Consider the following 23,942-nt stretch of genomic DNA (forward strand, 5'->3'; position numbering starts at 1 on the left):
TTTAAACTAATAAAATATTAATATAAAAACCTGCCAGGCTCAGTGGCTCACACCTGTAATCCCAACACTTTGGGAGGCTGAGGTAGGTGGATCACCTGAGGTCAGTAGTTTGAGACCAGCCTGGCCAACATGGTGAAATCCCATCTCTATTAAAAATACAAAAATTAGCCCACTGTGGTGTCGCACACTTGTAATCCCAGCTACTCAGGATCTGAGGCAAGAGAATCGCTTGAACCCCGGAGGCGGAGGTTGTAGTGAGCCGAGATTGTGCCATTGCGCTCCAGTGTAGGCGTCAAGAGGGAAACTCCATCAAAAAACAAAACAAACAAAAAACCTATCAACAGGTGGGAGCAGTGGCTCACAATCCCAGCACTTTGGGAGGCCCAGGCGGGCAGATCACTTCAGGTCAGGAGTTTGAGACCAGCCTGGCCAACATGGTAAAACCCCATCTCTACTAAAAATACGAAAATTAGCCAGGCTTGGTGGTGTGTGCTTGTAGTCCCAGCTACTTGGGAAGCTGAGCCAGGAGAATCGCTTGAACCTGGGAAGTGGAGGTTGCAGTAAGCCGAGATCATGCCAGCACACTCCATCCTGGGTGTCAGAGTAAGACTCCATTTCAAAAAAAAAAACAACAAAAACACAACCACCTATCAGCTAAGGTATCATAATTTTATTTTTCTTGCTGCATTATCTAGTAGGCTAAAGTATTATTTTCATTCCAAGGTTTTGAATGCCTAGGTAATGGACAAGATTGGGATTATTAAATATTCAGTTTGTTGATCGGGTTGTTTTATATTTTTTCCTATTTGACTAAAATTGATGTATAATAACAGTTCCTAACACTAAGTGTTTAAAATGTGGCAAGCATTATTCTTGAGCAGTTTTACATATATAATTTTATTTAATTCTTAACAAGAGGTTGGCTGTGTTTCATTTAGGAACTTTGAATTTTTCCACTATTAGTTTTGATTCCTTGAAATATCCTTGCCCTTTTCTATTTTACAGAAGAAATGAATAAAGCATATTAAATGACTGACTGAAGGTTTCTTCACAGCAAAGTTAGAGCTTGGACTAGTCCTTAAGACTTGGGATCCTGCGCTTTATTCTGGTGCCTTTAAGGTTTTGAGGGAAATTTAGTTAACAGTGTAGTTTAAGACATTGGTTAAGCCTAATGAAGATAATAATTTTAGACTGATTTATGGTAGTTTGCTGCTTGCTGCTTCCAGAAGACCAGCACTTTGAAATTTCTTGCCAGTGGCTGCTAGATAAGTTTGTATTCTTCAGGTGCAGTTATTAACTGAATTTTTTTTTTTTGAGATGGAGTTTCGCTCTTGTTTCCCAGGCTGGAGTGCAGTGGCGTGATTTCGGCTGACTGCAGCCTCTGCCTCCTGGGTTCAAGTGATTCTCCTGCCTCAGCCTCCTGAGTCACTGGGATTACAGGCATCCGCCACCACACCCTTTAATTTTTGTTATTTTTAGCAGAGACTGGTTTCACCATGTTAGCTAGGCTGGTCTCAAACTCCTGACCTCAGGTAATCCACCCTCCTTGGCTTCTCAAAGTGCTGAGATTACAGGCATGAGCCACTGTTCTCGGCCTATTAAATAATTTTAAATCAGGATTGACTTCAAGCCAGTGCTCAGTGTAGAACTTGCTTACAGTTGGTCTTGTCCCATGCTGAAGTTTGTGCTCAGAGATTATATTTCAAAATGTGGAATACCCCTTTTGATATTTGTAATATCTTGCCCCCAAGCTAATTAGGTGCTGTACTTTTTTTTTTTTTTTTGTAGAGACAAGTCTTGCTCTGTCGCCGAGGCTGGAGTGCAGTGGCACGATCTCGGCTCACTGCAACCTCTGCCTCCTGGGTTCAAGCAGTTCTCCTACCTCAGTCTCCTGAGTAGCTGGGACTACAGGCGCCCACCACCACGCCCAGCTAATTTCTTTTGTATTTTAGTAGAGAGGGGGTTTCACCGTGTTGCCCAGGCTGGCCTCGAACTCCTGAGCTCAGGCAATATGCCCATCTCTGCCTCCCAAAATGCTAGGATTACAGGCGTGAGCCACCATGCCCAGCGGTGCTCTACTCTTACATGTCTATTGGAGGCCACATTTGCCAGATACTGTTGCTCCAGTCTTTTTTTTTTTTTTTTTTTGAGACGGAGTTTTGCTCTTATTGCCCAGGCTGGAGTACAATGGCGTGATCTTGGTTCACTGCAACCTCCACCTTCCAGATTCAAGTGATTCTCCTGCCTCAGCCTCCCAAGTAGCTGGGGTTACAGGTGCCCACCACCATGCCTAGCTAGTTTTTTGTGTTTTTAGTAGAGATGGGATTTTACTGTGTTGGCTAGGCTGGTCTTAACTCCTGACCTGAGGTGATCCACCTGGCTGGTCTTAACTCCTGACCTGAGGTGATCCGCCCTCCTCGTCCTCTCAATTGCTGGGATTACAGGCATGAGCCATGGTGCCCGGCCCGCCCCAGTCTAATTATTAGTCTGACATAAGTGTATTTTGGATAAACTACTTTTCCTAATCTTCTTGCTCTGTGTTTATGTGAAAATACAAAAGTTAGCAGGGCATGGTGGCACACGCCTGTAATCCCAGCTACTTGGGAGGCTGAGGCAGGAGAATAGCTTGAACCCAGGAGGTGGAGGTTTCAGTGAGCTGAGTTCACACCACTGCCCTTCAGCCTGGGTGACAGAGTGAAACTGTCTCAAAAAAATATATATATATATACACACACACACATATATATACACTTGATTTTAGGCAGAATGTTGTCAAGCTACTTATCTGATAACGAGCTTTTTGTGCTTTTTATTGGAATAATCATTATTGTACTTTAAACTGTATAAATACATGCAAACATCACGTTCCTGATTCTTTTTCACATCTTCAGTGGATATTCAGCAAAATCAGAAGTAGATCAAATTTATGTAAACAAAAATAGAAAATTAAAATAAGTTTAATCTAATTTAGTTGAATATTACATTTCTATGAAAAAAGATCAACAGGCAAATTAATCATTTGTAAATAAAACTTGAAGAGTAATGTTTACTTAAGATTATTTTCAAACATATTGGAAGTGGTCATTTGTTGTAGGTGATTCTTCAGTATTTGTGTTTTTTTTTTTTTTTTTTTTTTTCTTTTTTGAGACGGAGTCTCGCTCTGTTGCCCAGGCTAGAGTGCAGTGGCGCGATCTCGGCTCACTGCAAGCTCCACCTCCCAGATTCACGCCATTCTCCTGCCTCAGCCCCCTGAGTAGCTGGGACTACAGGTGTCCATCACCATGCCTGGCTAATTTTTTCTGTTTTTTTAGTGGAGACGGGGTTTCACCGTGTTAGCCAGGATGGTCTCCATCTCCTGACCTCGTCATCCTCCCAAAGTGCTAGGATTACAGGTGTGAACTACTGCGCCTGGCCGATTCTTCACTTTTGTAGCATGTGGCTGACAGTCTCCACTTTACTAAGTTAAGAACTATATATACCCTCATAAGTTCTGTATATTAAAATTTAAACTTTTTTTTTCTTGAGACAGAGTTTTGCTCTTGTTGCCCAGGCTGGAGTGCAATGGCGCAATCTTGGCTCACTGCAACCTCCGCCTCCCGGGTTCAAGCAATTCTCCTGCCTCAGTCTCCCTAGTAGCTGGGATTACAGGTGCCTGCCACCACGCCCAGCTGATTTTTTGTATTTTTAGTAGAGATGGGGGTTTCACTATGTTGGCCAGGCTGGTCTTGAACTCCTGATCTCAGGCAATCCACCAGCCTCAGCCTCCCAAAGTGCTGGGATTACAGGTGTGAGCCACCACGCCTGGCTAAAATTTAAACGTTTAACATTTAGACTGGACTACTCTTAGGTAAGTAAAATATTTTAGTTTTTAATCTACTTGGGGGGAAAAATCTCTATAGATTACTTATGATACAAACAGATGACCTAAAGATAGCAACTTAAAAAAATTTTTTTCCCTGAAAGTGTGTTAGCCATTTCAGAGTTTAATTTTGCATTTTCGTTTCACTTCTTCATTTCTGTAGAGATCATTGGAGTAATAATAGTACAAAATATTTCTGCCCTCTTGCAAGCTTTTAATTATACTTGTATTAGGCAGCGTATTTGTCCATATAAACCTAAATGAGATAAGGAACAGTAGAATGGGCAACTACAAAGAATTGTGTTGGGACAGAATGTGATCTAGTAATAATTGTGGTGGATTTGATGGTGATTTGCTACCCCAGTGATACAGATTACATTTTGCGATTAGCAAAATTTTTGATCAAGTGGGGATAAGTTGAGAGTCAAATGAAGTATTTGTGCTCATATGACGGACCAGTATGCATACTTTTGTCTAACTTTCTAAAATTAGTAACTGTTCCCACTAGTTTAGAGAGTATTTTTTCTATTTTTTTGGAACCGAGTTCAAAGCCTGGCATGTCAAAGGCACTCAATTAAATTTTTCTTTTTTTAACTGAATAGATTTTTGAAAAATAACACTAAACTATATTTTAGAATATTTGGATTTTCTTTTAAAGATGGCTTAACCTTTAAACAGATACAATTTGCACGTAAACTGTTAATATAATTCATCAAACAAGAGAATGAGCATTTTGGAAGTTAAGAGCCTTTACTGCAGAAATGTAGGATGGTATTTCAAACTACTATTGAAATACTATGTATTAGAGGAGTCCTCCTTTCCTCAAACATTTTCTTATCTAGAATTATATTTCTGAGACAAGATAACTGAGTATTGGGTTCAAATGTATCTCATTTATAGTTTTTTTGTACACAGTAATTACACTAGTTGGATATTTGCTTACCAAAATGAAGTGTGCAAGAAGAAAGTGTGAAACAGTTTTTTATTATAGAAGCATTTTCTGAATTATTTCATTATTTTAGACTTGTAACCCAAAAAGGTACATTGATTGGAGATAGTGCCCATTCCATTTATTCGGTTGATACCACATTGGGGTTTTGAATGATGGAGACCAACACAGACCTGCTTAGATTGGATAAGGTTTTGTTTAGTGCCTTTCTCATTTTTTACAAAACAACTTTTATAATAACTTCAGAGTAATCAAGTGTTTGGAGCTCATTCTGTTAATAACAGGATATGTGGACCCTCCCTATCCCTGGCATTTTTTTTTTTTTTTTTTTTTTTTGAAAGCTCTAGAGTGGCTTTGCAAATAGTGCCCCCTGTGGTTTAGGAAATAGAGTCTCTATTTTTATTATTAAAAAATAGAATTGTTAGCATATGATTTTTAAAAGTTAGAAATTTATCCTTTTTGTTTGAGAAATGGGAAAAAACTTAGAAACTTTAAAGAAGAAAAACAAAAAAGAGATCGCCGTGTTTTCAGAGTAGGCCTGGATCATCATAGTCAGCCAGTAGTTTTCTCGTAGCTGTGCATATGTTATCATTTATGCCACTGGGAAACCAAAGAAGCAATCAAGAATTGGGCTAATTTTTTTTTTTGATCTGGAGTTTTGCTCTTGTAGCTCAGGCTGGAGTGCAATAAGGCAATCTCGGCTCACTGCAACCTCCGCCTCCTGGGTTCAAGTGATTCTCATGCCTCAGCCTCCCTAGTAGCTGGAATTACAGGCATGTGCCACCATAGCTGGCTATTTTTTGTATTTTTTGTAGAGATGTTGTTTCACCATATTGGTCAGGCTGATCTCGAACTCCTTACCTCAGGTGATTTGCCTGTCTCAGCCTCCCAAAGTGCTGGGATTACAGGCGTGAGCCACTGCACCCAGCGAATTGGGCTAATTTTAATCCCTTTAGAATTCTGGGAGTGGAAAGTGATTGTGGAGCCAGAACTCAGTTTGTTCCTAGTAAAGGGGTAGAACTTGTTTGAGAATAGCTTTGGTAATAGCTTGAATCTGTATTTTGTTCACATATAGAATTTTATTCTACTAGGGTTCGTATTACATAAAATAAGGATTTTATTAGACTCTAGAAAGCAAAAGAATATATAAACAATGCATCTTGTTTTAAGATGTGATTTGCTTCCGGCTGCACGTGGTGGCTCAGGCCTGTAATCCCAGCACTTTGGGAGGCCGAGACGGGCAGATCATGAGGTCAGGAGATCGAGACCATCTTGGCTAACATGGTGAAACCCCGTCTCTACTAAAAATACAAAAAATTAGCCGGGCGCGGTGACAGGCACCTGTAGTCCCAGCTACTTGGGAAGCTGAGGCAGGAGAATGGCGTAAACCCGGGAGGCGGAGCTTGCAGTGAGCCGAGATAGCACCACCGCACTCCACCCTGGGCGACAGAGCGAGACTCCGTCTCAAAAAAAAAAAAAAAAAAAAAAAAGATGTGGTTTGCTTCAATCACTAACTCATTATATTAGGCAGAAAGAATGAATAGGAAAGATATAAAATTAGTTTGAGTCCTTTTGATTTTATGACTTCTAGACTTAAGAGTGGATCATAGAAATATGTATATATAGAGGCCCCACCAGAGCAGGAGTTCATCTTACAGTCTTACAGTCTTCTTTCATCTTACAGTCTTCGAATCTAGAATGTGGTAGGTGCCTAATAAAGGTTTGGATAACAGTGAAGTCTAAGTGGCGCTATAAAGTTACCAGTGATTCTCGAAGAGGGAAACACGTTTAGTTTTAAAACAAACCAGCATTTCGTTTTTATTTGTGATGTTGAATTTATTTTGAGATTTCAAATGGCATTAAAAGTACATATTTTGCATTTTTTTTATGGGAACAAGGAATTAAAAAGCTTAAGAAACTTACTAAAAGTTTGGGTAACATAGTTTGACCCTGTCTTTACAAAAGATTAAAAAAAACAATTAGCTGGGCTTGGTGGGGCATGCCTGTGGTGCCAACTACTTGTGGGGCTGAGATGAGAGTATGGCTTGAGTTGGGGAGGTTGAGACTGCAGTGAGCTGTGATGGCACAACTGCACTCCAAGCTTGGACAACAGAGCAAGACCCTGTTTTTTTTCAAAAAAAAAAAAAAAAAGACAAAACAAAACTTAATAAAGATGATTTAAGACTTTTATGCTTTTTATATTCTGTTAAATTTTTTTGTGTGATTATGAAAACAATATGGGCCCATTGTAGTAAATACTAAAAAAGTACAAAGAAGAAAACACAATTTCCTCATAATTGCACCATGTGTTAACTGCCTCTGGAATTTATTCATTTGCATATGTAATTGTAACTGTGTTTGTGCAAAAGCATTTCTAGAGTGCATAAGTATTAATAAAGGAGTAGTAAGCCTGGTGCGGTGCTAACGCCTGTAATCTCAGCACTTTGGGAGGCCAAGGCAGACAGATGATTTGAGGTCAGGAGTTCGAGACCAGCCTGGCCAACATGGTGAAACCCCATTTCTACTAAAAATAAAAAAAAAAAAAATAGCTGGGCATGGTGGCACATGCCTGTAATTAGAGCTACTTGGGAGGCTGAGGCAGGAGAATTGCTTGAACCCAGGAGTCGGAGGTTGCAATGAGCAGAGATCGTGCTACTGCACTCCAGGCTGGGCAACAGAGTGAGACTCTGTCTCAAAAAAAGAAAAAGAAAAACAAAAGGAGTAGTTACTGGAATAATACTTTTGGACCAATTTTAAGACAGTTCATTTAGAGCAGTGTTTTTCAAACTGCAATTTGTCATTCATGTAGCCATCTCAAGCAGGGTTCCATAGGGGAGATTTAAGCACTACAGAAAATGAATTGAGTGCTGGTTTTGTCATTTCTCCCAGTGATGGTACTGGTACCATTCTAAATGCACTGGAGAGAAGGTAATTCATTACATACAATGGATGCCTTGGGGCATTTTAAATTCTCCTGAGAACCTCAATTGAAAATCGCCAGGAGTGTCGTGAAATCAATTTAGTGGGTCACCAGCATTAAGAAACATAAAAACCTGAAGTAGAATAAAATGGAAAATAGAGGACATTGCACATAGTAAGATTAATCAATCTCCATTTTGATATTGCCAGTTTACATTATTTGAAGGCCAGAATAATCCAGGACTGTAAATTGTTAAGCATATATGCTAAAATGAGATAGAAAAGTAAAGCCTTAGAATTATACAGATTAAAATTTTTGACAGATATTTCAGTGGAAAATAATGTGTATGACACTGAGATTTCCATGTAGTTGCAGTATTAAGTTTATTGGGCATCACAGACCTTCAGTATAAAATGTCACGGGATTAACAGGATTTTTATCAGTGTATTTCTCTTCCTTCAAGTTGTAAAGGGGATGTTATATTACCAACTTTGCATGGCTTTGTTTCCATTAAGGACTCAAAATAATAGTTGCAAAATTATTACAAGAACTTGAGCCTTTGCATTTTCTGTGAGCATTTTTAAGTATCTCAAACCTAAAATTGGCTTTGTGAGGTAGGTGGTATGATCTTTCAGCCTGTGGAAACAGCAGCCATTGCTGTGACTCCTGACGATCTGTTTTTGATGAGTTAGTGCAGATGCTTAGATCATACTGTCCCAGTTTTGCGTTAATTTGATCAATTCTATTGATTACAGTGAAGTGAGGCCCAAGACTAAGTCTTGAAATCTCTAAGTAGCTATTTGCTACCTTGTAACACTGTTCTGTTTCAGTTGTTGAAACACTTACAACATGTTGGAAGTATTAAGGAAACCTGATAGTACTGAGGGATTCTGTTTCTTTCAGTAAGAGTTGTTGGCAGCTACCTCTGGTAGGGTGTCTTTATACTTCTGAAATCATTTATTGACCACTTGAATGTCTTTGTATTATACACAGCAAAAAGACCCTGATGAGATATATTCACTTCCTGTGTATCCAGTCATGTGTTTAGTAAGTTGCTAATGATTTATTTTGGGTCAGAACAAGGTAATGTGCATTTCATATGTATTATATTTTATTTCTTGTGTAAATATGCCATTAGGGAGATAGACTATTAAATTTACCAACCTACACTACTGCTTCTGTCTTATGAACACAAATTTAAAAATTAATCTTTATCACTTATAGCACTTTAAAAATTCTGTTTTTAGAAATAATTTTCACTTTTTTTTTTTTTTTGAGACGGCGTCTCACTCTGTCACCCAGGCTGGAGTTCAGTGGCTTGGTCTCGGCTCACAGCAACCTCGACAACCTCCATAACCTCCGCATCCCAGGTTCAAGTGATTCTCTTGTTGCAGCGCCCTCGGTAGTTGGGACTACAGGCGTGCACCACCAGGCCCGGCTAATTTTTTAAATTTATTTGTGTTTTTTAGATAGTCTTGCTATGTCGCCCAGGCTGGAGTGCAGTGGTGTGATCTCGGCTCACTACATCCTCCACCTCCTGGGTTCAAACGATTCTTCTGCGTCAGCCTCCTAAGTAGCTGGGATTACAGGCGTGAGCCACCGCGCCCAGCCTTTATGCCCGGCTAATTTTATATTTTTAGTAGAGACAAGGTTTCACCATGTTGGCCGGGCTGGTCTCGAACTCCTGACCTCAGGTGATCCTCCTGCCTTGGCCTGCCAAAGTGCTGGGATTACAGTTGTGAGTCACTGTGCCCAGCCTTCCGGCTCATATATTTGTAAAAAGGCTTAATTCTGATTTTTGTTGGAATTTTGGAATTCCCACTATTGTTTTGAGGCATTATCTTGATTTCTTTAGTTCATTAGTGTTTGTCATTAGGACTTAATTAAAGATCAAAATAGTAATCTGATGCTGTAGTTAAAAATTAGAGTGCCACCTAAAAGCAAGATTTAGTACTGAAAATAAATTCCAGCTTAGGCAACATAGTGCAACCCCTGTCTCTATAAAAAAAATAAAAAAAAATTAGCCAGGCTTGGTGGCACGGGCCAATAGTCCTAACTACTCTGGAGGCTGAGGCACGAGGATCCCTTGAGCCCAGGAGTTGGAGGATGCAGTGAGCTATAATTATACCACTGTACCCCAGAGCAAGACCCTGTCTCAAGGGAAAAAAATTGTCTAGGAATTTTAAAGGGGGTTTTTTGGTACAAATTCAAATATTTGTATGAATAATGCTGAGCAGGTGGAATTGCTTTTGTATTTAGAAAATAGTGACAAGAAGTTTTTTGTAAATGAAATCAAGCTCTCTAAATTATTTTTCATTATGAGACTAATTAGCATCGTATCACTAAAATACAGTGGTTCTTCATTAGGAAATCTGATTATCAAAGGCTCATGTATACAGAATAACCATAGGAAGGTGCAGAAATTTAGAGAAACTTTCATAAATGTTTCTTTTTACTTATTTTATATTTTTTTACTATATATTTTGGAATTGTTTAAATTGTGCATTCATAGACATTTGGGGTTTTATGACCTAAGAGAAAGAACCTTTGGAATGAAATTTATGTGTCTGAAATTTTGCTTATGTGTTTGAAATGAGGATGCTATCTGTTCATTTTGGGGTAAATAATGATGGGGAAAGTGGGTGATAAGAGCATTTTGAAATGTTAAGGCTCTAACTTAAGCTACTAAATGATCCACTTCTTTGGCAAGTAATATAATGTATTTTAAAATTTAAATACATATAAAAATAAATGATTCCCATGTTGAAAGGTAAGATGCCAGGCAGTAGATACTCATAATTTGGTATCTAATTTTTATTCCTGATTAGTAGCATTACTGCTGAGCCATTTAATTATGTTGTTCTTTTTTTGAAAACCTAATTTGTATGTTGACACAAATGCAGAATAGATGAGAAAATCTGGCATGCCTCTGAATGTTTTGTTGTATCATAAACATTGTGCTTTTCTTAATTGTTTTTAACATACAGTTAGGATAATTTGTTATAAATGTGTTTATGGCTTACCACAGCATATTAGGTAAAATTAGCTTGCAACATTTTATCATGGTTAGTGTTGTGCGTGTCCCCATCATTTGTATTGTTTAATTTATATCTCTGATAAAATGCAGCCTTAGAAACTGTTGGGCTTCCTTGGTGCTTCGTGGAGTAGAAGGATATCAAACGTGAAAGAGACCAAGAGTTTTGTGGTAGCAGAATAACCTTGTAAAAGGCTACCTTGGGAATTAATGAGCTGCACTGTCATTCAGAATTCATTCAACAAATATCTATTGAGTCCCTACTACATGATAGGCATATAGTGCTAGGTATTAAAAATACAAAGGTAAGGCTGGTTCTTGACCTCAAGCTGCTGTTTAAGCAGAGGCTGCATAGCCACTTAACAGGGATTTTAAATAGGGAATTCAGACATTGGCTAGGGGACTATGCTAGGTGATCTTTAAGATTCCTTAGAAGCTCCAGTCTGACTCTTATTGGGTTGGTCAAGACTGGGAAATAAAATAAAGAATAGGAACTAAGAGGGATGACTGTTTAAAAATAAAGGAATGTGCTAGCAATTATTTAAGGTGGCACCTGAAGTTTAGAGACACAAATAAATAGATGCTAGGTGTGGCTCATGAGTAAAGATAAAACTTACTCTTATAAATCAAACTGTAGGGTTTTGAAATGAGCTTAATGATCAAAATTGAGTCAGATTTCAAGTCAAGGTCTTTGAGCAAATTTAGAATTTGCTTGATATTCTGAAGATTTGAGATTCCAGTATTCATTATAGGAAAAACTTTGAAATATGTAAATCAATTTTAGTAATTTTATATTTTTTTCTTTTTCTTTTTTTGAGACAAGCCCCACACTGTTGCCTTGGCTGCAGTGCAGTGGCAGGATCATAGCTCACAGCAACCTCAAACCTGCCAGCTTCAACTGATTCTCCCACCTCAGTCCCCTGAGTAGCTGAGGCTACAGGCATGCGTCACCACGCCTGGCCAATTAAAAACAATTTTTTTTTGTAGAGATGGGGTCTCTCTATGTTGTCCAGGCTGGTTTTGAACTGCTGGACTCAAGCAGTCCTTGTGCCTTGGCCTCCTAAAATTCCGGGGCTATAGGTGTGAGCCACTGGGTAGGGCCAATTTTAGTAGTTTTAATTTAAAAAATCTGGAAACAATTGATTTTTTGGGCAGTACATCTAGAATTGTTTCAGATATAACACTTATTTAAAGAGGAACTTTATTTGTTTTTAACAAATGATGTCTAGAAAAGAAATTCTCATTTAATTCAAGCTGATCTTCCCTTTTTTTTTTTTTTGAGACGGAGTTTCACTCTTTTGCCCAGGCTGGAGTGCAGTGGCGCAATCTCAGCTCACTGCAACCTCCACCTCCTGGGTTCAAGTGATTCTCCTGCCTCAGCCTCCCGAGTAGCTGGGATTACAGGGATGCACCACCATGCCCAGCTAATTTTTTTTGTACTTATTAGAGACGGGGTTTCACCGTTTGGTCAGGCTGGTTTCGAACTCCTGACCTCAAATGATCCACCCACCTTGGCCTCCCAGAGTGCTGGGATTACAGGTGTGAGCCACTGTTCCTGCCCTCAAACTGATCTTAAATTTTACTGATTTGTTAGAATGAACTTATCCTCGTTCATTAGCACCTCTTTGGTCATATAGAATTGGGGTGCAAAATGTTCTACCCATTAAGATACTTTTTAAAAGCATTGTGTTTTTTTAAAAAACTGTTTTCATGAATTGTAAAATGTCTGAAAAAGTTTTGAATCTAAGTGGTATACAGAACATAATTTAGCTATGTCATGTTGACTCAAGACTTTTTTTTTTTTAACGAGACCGGGTCTGGCTCTGTCACCCAGGCTGGAGTGCCATGGCGCAATCTCAGCTCACTGCAACCTCTGTTTCCTGGGCTCAAGTGATCCTCCTGCCTTAGCCTCCCAAGTAGCTGGGACTACAGGCACACACCACCTTGCCTGGCTAATTTTGGTATTATTATTAGAGATGGGGTTTTGCCATGTTGCCCAGGCCAGTCTCAAACTCCTGAGCTGAAGCAGTCTGCCCACTTTGGCCTCCCAAAGTGCTAGGTAATATCACAGATGTGAGCCATTGCACTTGGCCAACTCAATATTCTTAAACATTAATTACCATACTTTGTTGAATTGGGGTAGGGGACAATTGAGATATATTAAATTATTTGCCCCAGTCTATGCTAAAGCCTTTACTCAGATTATCTTGCTTTTTGAAGCAGTTTTTGTGTTTGCATCTTGTAATTTTCCTCTCTCCTTAGGCTGTCAGCTGTCACTTAGCATCTATCATTTAGTATTTCTGTTGGCAGAAGTCAGTTCCCTTTCTTACTGCTATAACTAAGCTATAGGCTGAGGAACTATATAAATGTAAGTGATTGGTTTATTTTATAAATAAGCAGTTGAATTTGCCCAGATTCTGAATATTAGTTCAAAATGTGAGGTTTCTTTTTCTTTTTTTCTTTTTTTTTTTTTTGAGATGGAGTCGCACTTTGTTGCCCAGGCTGGAGTGCAGTGGAGCGATCTCAGCTCACTGCAACCTCTGTTTCCCTGGTTCAGTTGATTCTCCTGTCCTCCCAAAGTATTGGGATTATAGGCATGAGCCACTGTGCCTGGGCTTTTTTTTTTTTTTTTCTAAATTCCACATTTACATATCATGTGGAGACCTTCACTGAATATTCAACTCTTAAATCTTTTAAAAATATTAATCTTTTTCCTATAATTTTGAGGTCTTGTTAGTCTTTCAAATTCATTGCTCAATAATTCTCTCTTTTTTTTTGAGACAGAGTCTCACTCTGTCACCCAGGCTGGAGTGCAGTGGCATGATCTCGGCTCACTGCAACCTCCGCCCTCTGAGTTCAAGCGATTCTCCTGCCTCAGCCTCCTGAGTAGCTGGGATTACAGGCGCCTGCCGCCGCACCCGACTAATTTTTTTTTTGTATTTTTAGTAGAAACGGGGTTTCACCATCTTGGCCAGGCTGATCTTGAACTCCTGATCTCGTGATCCACCCGCTTTGGCCTCCCAAAGTGCTGCGATTACAGGCGTGAGCCACTGTGTCTGGCCTAATTCTTAACAAAAATAAAGATCTCCCACATACATATTTTTGTCTTTTTTTATTTTTGAGACAGAGCCTTGCTCTGTCGTCCAGGCTGGAGTGCAATGGCACCATCTCGGCTCACTGCAGTCTCCACCTCCCAGGTTCAAGTGATTCTCCTGCCTCAGCCTCCTGAGTAGCTAGGATTACAGGTGCGTGCCACCACACCTGGCTAATTTTTGTATTTTTAGTAGAGACAGGGTTTCACTATATTGGCCAGGCTGGCCTTGAATTGCTGACCTCGTGACTCGCCCACCTTGGCCTCCCAGAGTGCTGGGATTACAGGAGTGAGCCACCACGCCCTGCCTATTTTTGTCTTTTAATTGGCCCTAAATCATCTCCTGACTGATCAGATTTTAAGATACGTATTCTAAGAGCTGTTTCCTTTCTGTTTTCAGCCTGTTTTGTTGAGGGCAGTGGGTTACTTGTCAGGTCTCTCCCAGGTTTCTTCATTCTCATTGGTTTCCTCCATTAGTAGGATCTCAGTAATCAAACCAGAGTTTGGACAGTTTAGAGTTGATTCTGTTTTAATCACTACTGCTTAACATCCAGAGATCTGTTTGCAGTCCTAGTTTCTTGGTTCCAAACTGGAATATTGGGACATCAGGCAAAACAGCTTTCCTACTTTCCTAATTTGTTGGTGTTTAGTGGCTCTCCACTATGTGTGGTTTTATTCATTATTGAATGAAGTCGTCATGCCCTATACAGAAGGAATTGGGAATTGGACCCTCTTTTTTTTTTTTTTATTTTTTTTTTTGGAGACAGAGTCTTGCTCTGTCACCCAGGCTGGAGTGCAGTGGTGCGAACTCGGCTCACTGCAACCTCTGCCTCCTGGATTCAAGTGATTCTCCTGCCTCGGCCACCCAAGTAGCTGGGATTACAGGCACTCACCACCATGTCCGGCTAATTTTTGTAGAAACGGCGTTTCTCCATGTTGGCCAGGCTGGTCTCAAACTCCTGACTTCAGGTGATCCACCCCCCTCAGCCTCCCAAAGTTACAGGTGTGAGCTGCCGCACCCGACCGGAATTGGAGCCTCTTTTTTTTTTATCTTGAGATGGAGTCTGGCTCAGTTGCCCAGGCTGGAGTGCGGTGGTGCAATCTCGGCTTACTGCAACCTCCGCCTCCTGGGTTCAAGTGATTCTCCTGCCTCAGCCTCCCGAGTAGCTGGGATTAGAAGTGCACCACCACGCCCAGCTAATTTTTGTATTTTTAGTAGAGACTGGGTTTCGCTATGTTGGCCAAGCTGGTCTCTTGCCCCTGACCTCAGGTGATCCACCCTCCTCGGCCTCCCAAAATGCTAGGATTACAGGCATGAGCCACTGCGCCTGGCCATAGAACCTCTTAAAGGTAGGATTTAGAGAAATATCCAGCTCTCCTTTTTGTCTTATCCCTTGGTTAACTCATTCCTAATCTCATTCTCCCTCAGTTTCCTGGGTTTGTCTGTTAACTTCCTATTTTTGTTGCTCACCTTAACCATTCCACCTTTCAGCTCTCCTGTCTTTCTTTCCCCTTTCCCTTACCGGTGAGTCTTGCCCCCATCTTTTAAGTATCCTTTTCCCACAAGAGCAAGGTAATTTCGTATAATAGGAAATATGTGGGGGATGAAGGGAGGACAAAGTGTAAATAAAGCAAACCAAAATAAGGGAGAAGTTAGTAACTACAGATCATTTATTCTTTTTTTCTCTTCAATTTCTTTTTTTGTTTTATTTTTTGAGATGATTCTTGCTCTGTTGCCCAGGCTGGAGTGCAGTGGCATGATCTTGGCTCACTGCAACCTCCATCTCCTGGTTTCAAGTGATTCTCCTGTCTCAGCCTCCCGAGTAGCTGGGATTACAGGAGCGCACCACCATGCCTGGTTAAGTTTTGCATTTTTAATAGAGATGGGGTTTTGCCATGTTGGCCAGGCTGGTCTTGAACTCCTGACCTCAGGTGATCCACCCGCCTCGGCCTCCCACAGTGCTGGGATTACAGGTGTGAGCCACTGAACCGAGCCCCTGTTCAATTGCTGAACGTCAGTTGTTTTCTCATCTGTAAAATGGTAATGATACCTATTGAATGGGGGATATTTGTTAGAATTAAGAATGATGTATAAAGTTCTCAGCTTTAGATGTTCATTAAGTTGCCAGTTACCTTTCTCCTTTTATTTTTAGTTATAGCTCATCTTTAAGTATTAAAAAATGCTTTTTATATTTATTAGGAAATATAGTTTAATGATGAGTGTTAGCAAACCATGTGGTTTTGGATTTAATTTGGCAAAGTATTGCTGTAGAATGGTATCTAGCTAATATGCTAACAAATACTGTAGGGATGGGGTATAGTCTGGCTGATTGTAGTACAGGAATAAGAATCAATTTTCCAGTGCTGTACCTTTACAGAGTTCTATTATTTAAAATGGATTTCTGGCCAGGCTCAGTGGCTCATGCCTGTAATCCCTGCACTTTGGGAGGCTGAGGAGCAGGGATCACCTGAGGTCAGGAGTTTGAGATCAGCCTGGCCAACGTGGCAAAACCCCATCTCTGCTAAGAATATGAAAAATTAGCCGGGCGTGGTGGTGGGCGCCTTTAATCCCAGCTACTCAGGATACTGAGGCAGAGAATCGCTTGAACCCGGGAGGTGGAGGTTGCAGTGAGCCGAGATCGCACCACTGCACTCCAGCCTGGGTGATAGAGCAAGACTCCATCTCAAAAAAAAAAACCAAAATAAATAAATAAAATAGATTTCATAAGTATGAAATTTGATTCAGTCATTTCTGGTACTCCATGTTAGCATGCATACTGAAACTGTTCTTGTGATGGGATAGTTCATGTGGGTGTCTCTGAGTTTCAGGTCATTAATCAGGCTTCTTCAAGGGAAGACTGCCTTATTGGAAGATGACTCTTGAGACAGAGTCTCACTCTTGCCCAGGATAGAGTGCAGTGGTGCAATCATGATTCACTGCAAGCCTCAACTTCCTGGGCTCAAGGGATTCTCCCACCTCAGTCTCCCAAGTAGCTGGGACCACAGATGTACACCACTGCAACTGGCTAATTTTTTTTTTTTAAGAGACTGGGTCTTTGTATGTTGCCCAGGCTGACTCCAGGGCTCAAGGAATCTTCCCCGCTTTGCCTCCCAAAGTGCTGGGAATACAGGTGTGAACCACTGTGCCTGGCATGATGACTCTAAATAATGTTAATTGTCTTTACCCAGTGGCCCAGTCAGGTTGACATGTAAAATTAACCTTCACAGTTTTCCTTGAATAAATGTTTCCCTTCCATGTTTTTCTGCAGACAGATGCACCATCAGGAATGGAATTACAGTCATGGTATCCTGTCATAAAGCAGGAAGGTGACCATGTTTCTCAGACACATTCATTTTTACACCCCAGGTGAGTTGGTATTTATTTGTTCGTTCATTCATTTCTTCATTCAACAACGATATGCCGTGCACTATTCCAGGACGTGGGAATTTAATTTTTTTATTTTATTTTTTTTGAGACAGAGTCTTGCTCTGTTACCTAGGCTGGAGTGCAGTGGCGCGATCTCGGCTCACTGCAACCTCCGCCTCACGGGTTCAAGCGATTCTCCTGCCTCAGCCTCCTGAGTAGTGGGGACTACAGGCTCACACCACCACGCCCAGCTAATTTTTGTAGTTTTGGTATAGACGGGGTTTCACAATGTTGGCCAGGCTGGTCTCGAACTCCTGATCTCAGGTGATCTGCCTGCCTCAGCCTCCCAAAGTGCTGGGATTACAGGTGTGAGCCACTGTGCCTGACCAGGAATTTATTTCTTTATTTTCAGGCTTTCTTGTTAATCATAGATTATCTTTGAAAATTCAAAATTAGTCTGGGAGTGGTGGCTCACGCCTGTAATCCCAGCACTTTGGGAGGCCGAGGTGGGTGGATCATGAGGTCAGGAGATCGAGACCATCCTGGCTAACACAGTGAAACCCTATCTCTACTAAAAATGCAAAAAAATTAGCTGGGTGTGGTGGCGGGCACCTGTAGTCCCAGCTACTCAGGAGGCTGAGGCAGGAGAATTGCTTGAACCTGGGAGGCGGAGCTTGCAGTGAGCCAAGATCGCACCATTGTGCTCCAGCCTGGGCGACAGAGTGAAACTGTCTCAAAAAAAAGAAAAAAAGAAAATTCAAAATTATTTTTAAATAAGTACATTGGTATTTAATGTATTTTTTTGTTTCTATTTATCATTATAGGGAAATGGTAGGTGAATTGTATTTAGTCACTCTTATTAGAAAAAATTTCAAAGAAAGAATCTGAAATGAAATGAATTGTAAATTGCACTGAATATTTGAAATAACCTTTACTATGTGTTTCTATGTGTTTTCTAGAAATAGGTCATTTTCTTTTTGCCCTCAAGTAAAAAATGGAAGTTCTCCTTTAATTTCTTACTTTTCTTCAAGAGGTAAACCAACTCTTCAAGAGTTTGGTGTGCAACTTTGATTTTTTTTTTTTTTGTGACAAAGTCTTACTGTGTTACCCAGACCAGGAGTACAGTGGCAGGATCTTGGCTCACTGCAACCTCTGCCTCCCAGGTTCAAGCAGTTCTCCTGCCATGGCATCCTGTAGCTGAGCCTGAGCGCCAGCTGCCACTCCCGGCTAATTTTTTTGTATTTTTAGTAGAGACGGGGTTTCACCATGTTGGCCAGGCTGGTTTTGAACTCCTGACCTCAGGTGATCTGCCAGCCTTGGCCTTCCAAAGTGCTGCTAGGATTTCAAGCATGAGCCACCAACCCTAGCTGTAACTTCAATTTTTTTTTTTTTTTGAGATGGAGTCTCGCTCTGTTGCCCAGGCTGGAGTGTAATGGTACAATCTCGGCTCACTGCAACCTCCGCCTCCCAGGTTCAAGCATTTCTCCTGCCTCAGCCTCCTGAGTAGCTGGGAATACAGGCACCCGCTACTACGCCCAGCTAATTTTTGTATTTTTAGAAGAGACGAGGTTTCACCATGTTGGCCAGGCTGGTCTTGAACTCCTGACCTCAAGTGATCCACCTGCTATCAGCCTCCCAAAGTGCTGGGATTACAGGTATGAGCCACTGCACCAGGCCTGCAACTTTGATATTTTAAAAATAAATTATTTTGAAACTTAAGAGCTTTCTTAATAACCATACTTCTCAAAATCAGGGTTTTACTTTTTCAATAAATGTGCACCCTAGATTAATAAGTTTTTTGTTGTTGAGTCCTAGATTTTTTTTCTGTTAGTGTAAATCTGTATTCCCTCCAAGTATGGTGATAAGGAGACCGAGTCTTATTTACATTTGTACAATCACCACTTTACCTGTTGTATTTGCAGTAAGTCTTTTGAGCACTATTAAACCTGTCAGTTTTCTTGTCCTGTCAGAAAACTGAGATTTTGGCTCAAAAATGTATGTTATTAACAAAGGGGAACGATATAGATGTCTTGTACAAAGAAAATGAAATGTAAGAGGAGATTGTCTGGAGTTCAGGGGATAGAGTGTCAAGTCTTAAATGGTTACATCTTTTTGCCAAGTGTTACTCAGAATATAGTTACAAATATGGTACTTAAATATCTAGCTGATATTTGTTTGTTCCATGAGCTTCTCAGATGAGTCTACTGGGCAATTTTATGTGAGTTTTGGTCAAAATTGGTAATCTCTTCTATCTTAGTTTTGCATAATTTATTACTGCCATTTTATCAGATGAGTAGGAAGTAGTGAAGTATTTCAAGAAGATTGCTCAGTGGGGTTTGATACAAGAACTGCCCAGTAGCTGGGCGACATTCAGAGCTCTCTCTCTGAGGTATATAAGAAGAGCCCTGGGAGCTCCTCATTGAGCCTCCTGTGAATCAGGACATAGCCTTGCAGTCTGCCACTGAAGCAGCCTCACAAAAGCAAAGAGCCAAGATTCCCAGCTTTGGAAGAGCGGTGGGCAAGATAAAGTCCTCCAAAGTAGTTATAGATTATTCTTTTTCTGGAGTAAAACTTACCTGCTCGGAGTTGTTACACAGCTGTATAAAGTCCTTAATGCTTTTAGTTCTCAGGTGGTTTTGAGGGAAGAAGAGCCTGTGATTTTCTGTGTATCTTTTTAATGCTTAGAAATTACTTGCCAAAAAAAGAAAAAAAAAAAAACAGAAATTACTTGCAAGCTGGTTATGGTTGCTTATGCCTGTAATCCTAGTGCTTTGGGAGTTGGAGGTGGGAGGGTATCACTTGAGCCCAGGAGTTCAAGACCAACTTGGCATCATAGCAAGACTCTATCTCTGAAAAAAAACGAGTATGTGTGGTCCCAGCTACCTGGGATGCTGAGGCAGGAAGATTGCTTGAACCCAGGAGTTAGAGGTTACAGTGAGTCATGATCACACCATTACACTCCAGCCTGGGTTACTTGCAAACTAACAAAAAATCCCTTATAATTTTGTTTGTAATGCCTGAAGTGTTGATTTTTTTCGTAAGAATTCTTTACTGTGACCTTTATTTTCTGAGTTGTAATATTGTCTGTTTTGGTTAAAAAAAAAAAAAAAGTTTAACCACAGAAATGCATGTTACATATTTGATTTTTACTTAATCGTAATATGTAATATATGTCTTGTTTTGCTTTTACTTGTTTTCAGCTACTACTTATACATGTGTGATAAAGTGGTTGCCCCAAATGTGTCGCTTACTTCTGCTGTATCCCAGTCTAAAGAGCTCACAAAGACAGAGGCAAGTAAGTCCATATCAAGACAGTCAGAGAAGGCTCACAGTAGTGGTAAACTTCAAAAAACAGTGTCTTATCCAGATGTCTCACTTGAGGAACAGGAGAAAATGGATTTAAAAACAAGTAGAGAATTATGTAGCCGTTTAGGTAAGTATTCAGAGATTATCTTTCTAAAATTAAATATCTAATGAACACATTTATTCAGCATTTTCAAACAGGCTTTTTGTTTAAGCTAAATTTTCAGATAATTGGAGCTTTTACCTTTAAAAATGCTACCCTTCAAAACTCTGGGTGATTTATTTTAATCTCAGTTGCTATACTTTTCTAGCGTGGTGATAGCTCAGGAGACTGAGATAGATACAGGCTACCTGGCCTCAGACTGCAAGTTATTTTTGTCTGAATTTTTTTCCTTTCCTACCTTTTATTTGCTGTCAGTCTTCAGGAGATCCTTGTTTTTCTTTCCTCCTTTTTTTTTTCTTTTTTTGTGACAGAGTCTTTATTGCCTAGGCTGGAGTGCAGTGGTGAGAGCACGGTCACTGCAGCCTCAACCTTTTGGCTCAAGTGATCCTCCCACCTCACCCTCCCTAGTAGCTGGGACCAGAGGTGCACACCACTGTGCCTGGCTAATTTAAAAAAAAATTTTTTTTTTTTTTTTGTAGAGATGGTCTTGCTATATTGCTCAAGCTGTTCTCGAACTCCTGGGCTCAAGTGATCCTCCTGCCTTGGCCTCTCAAAGTGTTGGGATTACAGGTGTGAGCCACCACACCCAACCTTTATTTTTCTTTCTGATTTGCCGTGAACTGAGACACCATTTAATAATAAGAAGTATTATGTAAGTAAGAGTAGTTAAGTATAGAACTCAAGGAAGCTTAGTTATGGAATAAAGCAAGGATTGAAAGCTCTGGGGGCCAGGCACGTAGCATAAATGTGGAATATTGACTGGTCATTTAAAAGGAAAATAGCTGGTTACTTACCATGCCTTTTAAAATACTGTGGATTAAATGAGACATGTCTGCAGATATTGCCTGTGTTACCATCCATATAGCAGCACAGCTTTGCTTAGTGATTAGGCAGTGTGACAGTTACTTTAGCTGCATTGGAACAGTTGGAGGGTCCTCTGTTTATTTAAGTTTTTATAGAGAATTGAGATTCTTGGGGGTTTTCTTTTCTTTCTTTCTTTCTTTTTTTTTTTTTTTTTGAGATGGAGTTTCGCTCTTGTTGCCCAGGCTGGAGTAAAATGGTGAGATCTCAGCTCACCGCAACCTCCGCCTCCCAGATTCTCCCGCCTCAGCCTCCTGAGTAGCTGGGATTACAGGCATGCGCCACCACGCCCCGCTAATTTTGTATTTTTAGTAGAGACGGGTTTTCTCCATGTTGGTCAGGCTGGTCTCGAACTCCTGACCTCAGGTGATCTGCCTGCCTCAGCCTCCCAACCAAAGTGCCGGGATTCCAGGTGTGAGCCACCATGCCTGGCTGATTCTTGGGGGTTTTCTTTTCTTTTTTTTTTTTTGGAGACAGAGTTTTGTATTTGTTGCCCAGGCTAGAGTGCAATGGTGTGATCTCGGCTCACTGCAACCTCGCCTCCTGGGTTCAAGTGATTCTCCTGCCTCAGCCTCCTGAGTAGCTGGGATTACAGGCATGCACCACCACGCCTGGCTAATTTTGTATTTTTAGTAGAGACGGGGTTTTTCCATGTTGGTCAAGCTGGTCTCGAACTCCCGACCTCAGGTGATCCGCCCGCCTCAGCCTCCCAAAGTGCTGGGATTACAGGCGTGAGCCACCGTGCCCGGCTGGGGATTTTCTATACATTAATTTTGAGGGTTTTTTGTTTTGTTTTTGTTTTTTAGAGACAGAGTCTCACTCTGTTGCTCTAGGCTGGTGGAGTACAGTGACGCATTCATAGCTCACTGCAGCTTCAAATTGCTGGGCTCATAGTCCTTGCACCTCAGCCTCCCTAGTAGCTAGGACTACAGGTATGTGTCACTGCGCCTGCCTCATTTTTTCATTTTTTTGTAGAGACAGGGTCTCACTGTATTGCCCGGGCTGGCATTAAGCTGTTAGCCTCAAGTGATCCTCCTGCCTTGGCCTCCTAAAGCATTGGGATTACAGATGTGAGCCACCATGCCTGGCCAATTTTGAGATTTTTAAAACTCAGTTTTCTTTGGATTTAAATATGGTAAACAAAAATTAGTAATGACTATTATGCCATATTTGCATTGTATTTTATTTCTTAAATTCTAATGACTTCTAAAAAATTATTGAGATAATTTATATACCATAAAATTTACCCTTTTAAAGCCTACAATTCAGTGGTTTTTAATACATTCACAAAGTTGTGCAACCATCACAGCTAATTTAGTTCCATAATGTTTTCTTTTCTTTCTTTTTTTTTTTTTAAGATGGAGTTTCACTCTTGTCGCCCAGGCTAGAGTACAGTGGGGTGATTTCGGCTCACTGCAAGCTCTGCCTCCCGGGTTCAAGCGATTCTCCTGCCTCAGCCTCCTGAGTAGCTGGGATTACAGGCGTGTGTCACCACGCCTGGCTAATTTTTTTGCATTATTAGTAGAGACAGGGTTTTCACCATGTTGGTCAGGCTGGTCTTGAACTCCTGACCTTAGGTGATCCACCCGCCTTGGCCCATAATGTTTTCATCACTCCAAAAATTAACCCTATAATCCATTAGGAGTCACTCCCTGATTCTCCCTTTCTCGAAGCCTCTGGCAACCACTAATCTATTTTCTATCTTTATGTATTTGCTTATTCTGGACATTTCATATAAAAGGAATTGTACAATGTGTGGCTTTTCATGTTTGGTCAGGAAGCTTATGCTTCTTTCATGAAGGATAATGTTTTCACAGTCCATGTTGTTGCATGTACCAGTACTTCTTTTTATGGCCTGATAAGATTCCATTATGTGAATATACCACATTTTGTTTATTGCTTCGTCAGTTGGTGGACATTTGCATTGGGTCTACTTTTTGGCAATTAAGAATAATGCTGCTATAAATACTTGTGTAGAAGTTTAAGTGTGGAACTATATTTTCAGTTTTTTTTGGTATATATTTCACTCCTAAAGGAGTGAAATTGCTAGGTCATGTGGTAATTATGTTTAATGTTTTGAGGAACTGCCAAACTTTTCGAAAACAGTTGCACCATTTTACATTCCTGTGGTAGCTTGGGAGTTTCAAATTTTGCATATCTTTGTCAACACTTGTTATTGTTTGTCTTTTGAATATAGCCATCCTGGTGGTTGTGAAGTGGTATTTCATGGTTTTAATTTGCAATTTCTCAGTGAATGATGATATTGAGTATCTTTTCATGTTTTTCTTGGACATTGCATATCTTTGGAGAAATGTCTATTCAGATCTTTTGGCTATTTTAATGCTAGGTTGTTGTTTTACTATTGAGTTGTAAGAGTTCTTTATATATTCTGGAT

At 40.4% G+C, this 23,942-nt stretch overlaps 1 protein-coding gene across 2 annotated transcripts in view; it reads left to right on the plus strand.

The window, feature by feature from the left end:
• SKIL (SKI like proto-oncogene) overlaps positions 1-23,942 on the plus strand; it is a 37,288-nt gene that overhangs the window by 4,917 nt on the left and 8,429 nt on the right. The window contains exons 2-3 of one of the 2 annotated variants that reach the window (XM_063662419.1): positions 17,123-17,220; positions 20,421-20,653. In XM_063662419.1, coding sequence (XP_063518489.1) covers positions 17,123-17,220; positions 20,421-20,653 — 331 coding nt within the window. The remainder of the gene's footprint in view (positions 1-17,122; positions 17,221-20,420; positions 20,654-23,942) is intronic. The other variant, XM_063662418.1, reaches the window with a different exon arrangement.

The sequence above is a fragment of the Pongo pygmaeus genome, chromosome 2 (assembly GCF_028885625.2).
Source record: "Pongo pygmaeus isolate AG05252 chromosome 2, NHGRI_mPonPyg2-v2.0_pri, whole genome shotgun sequence".
Lineage (NCBI taxonomy): Eukaryota > Metazoa > Chordata > Mammalia > Primates > Hominidae > Pongo > Pongo pygmaeus.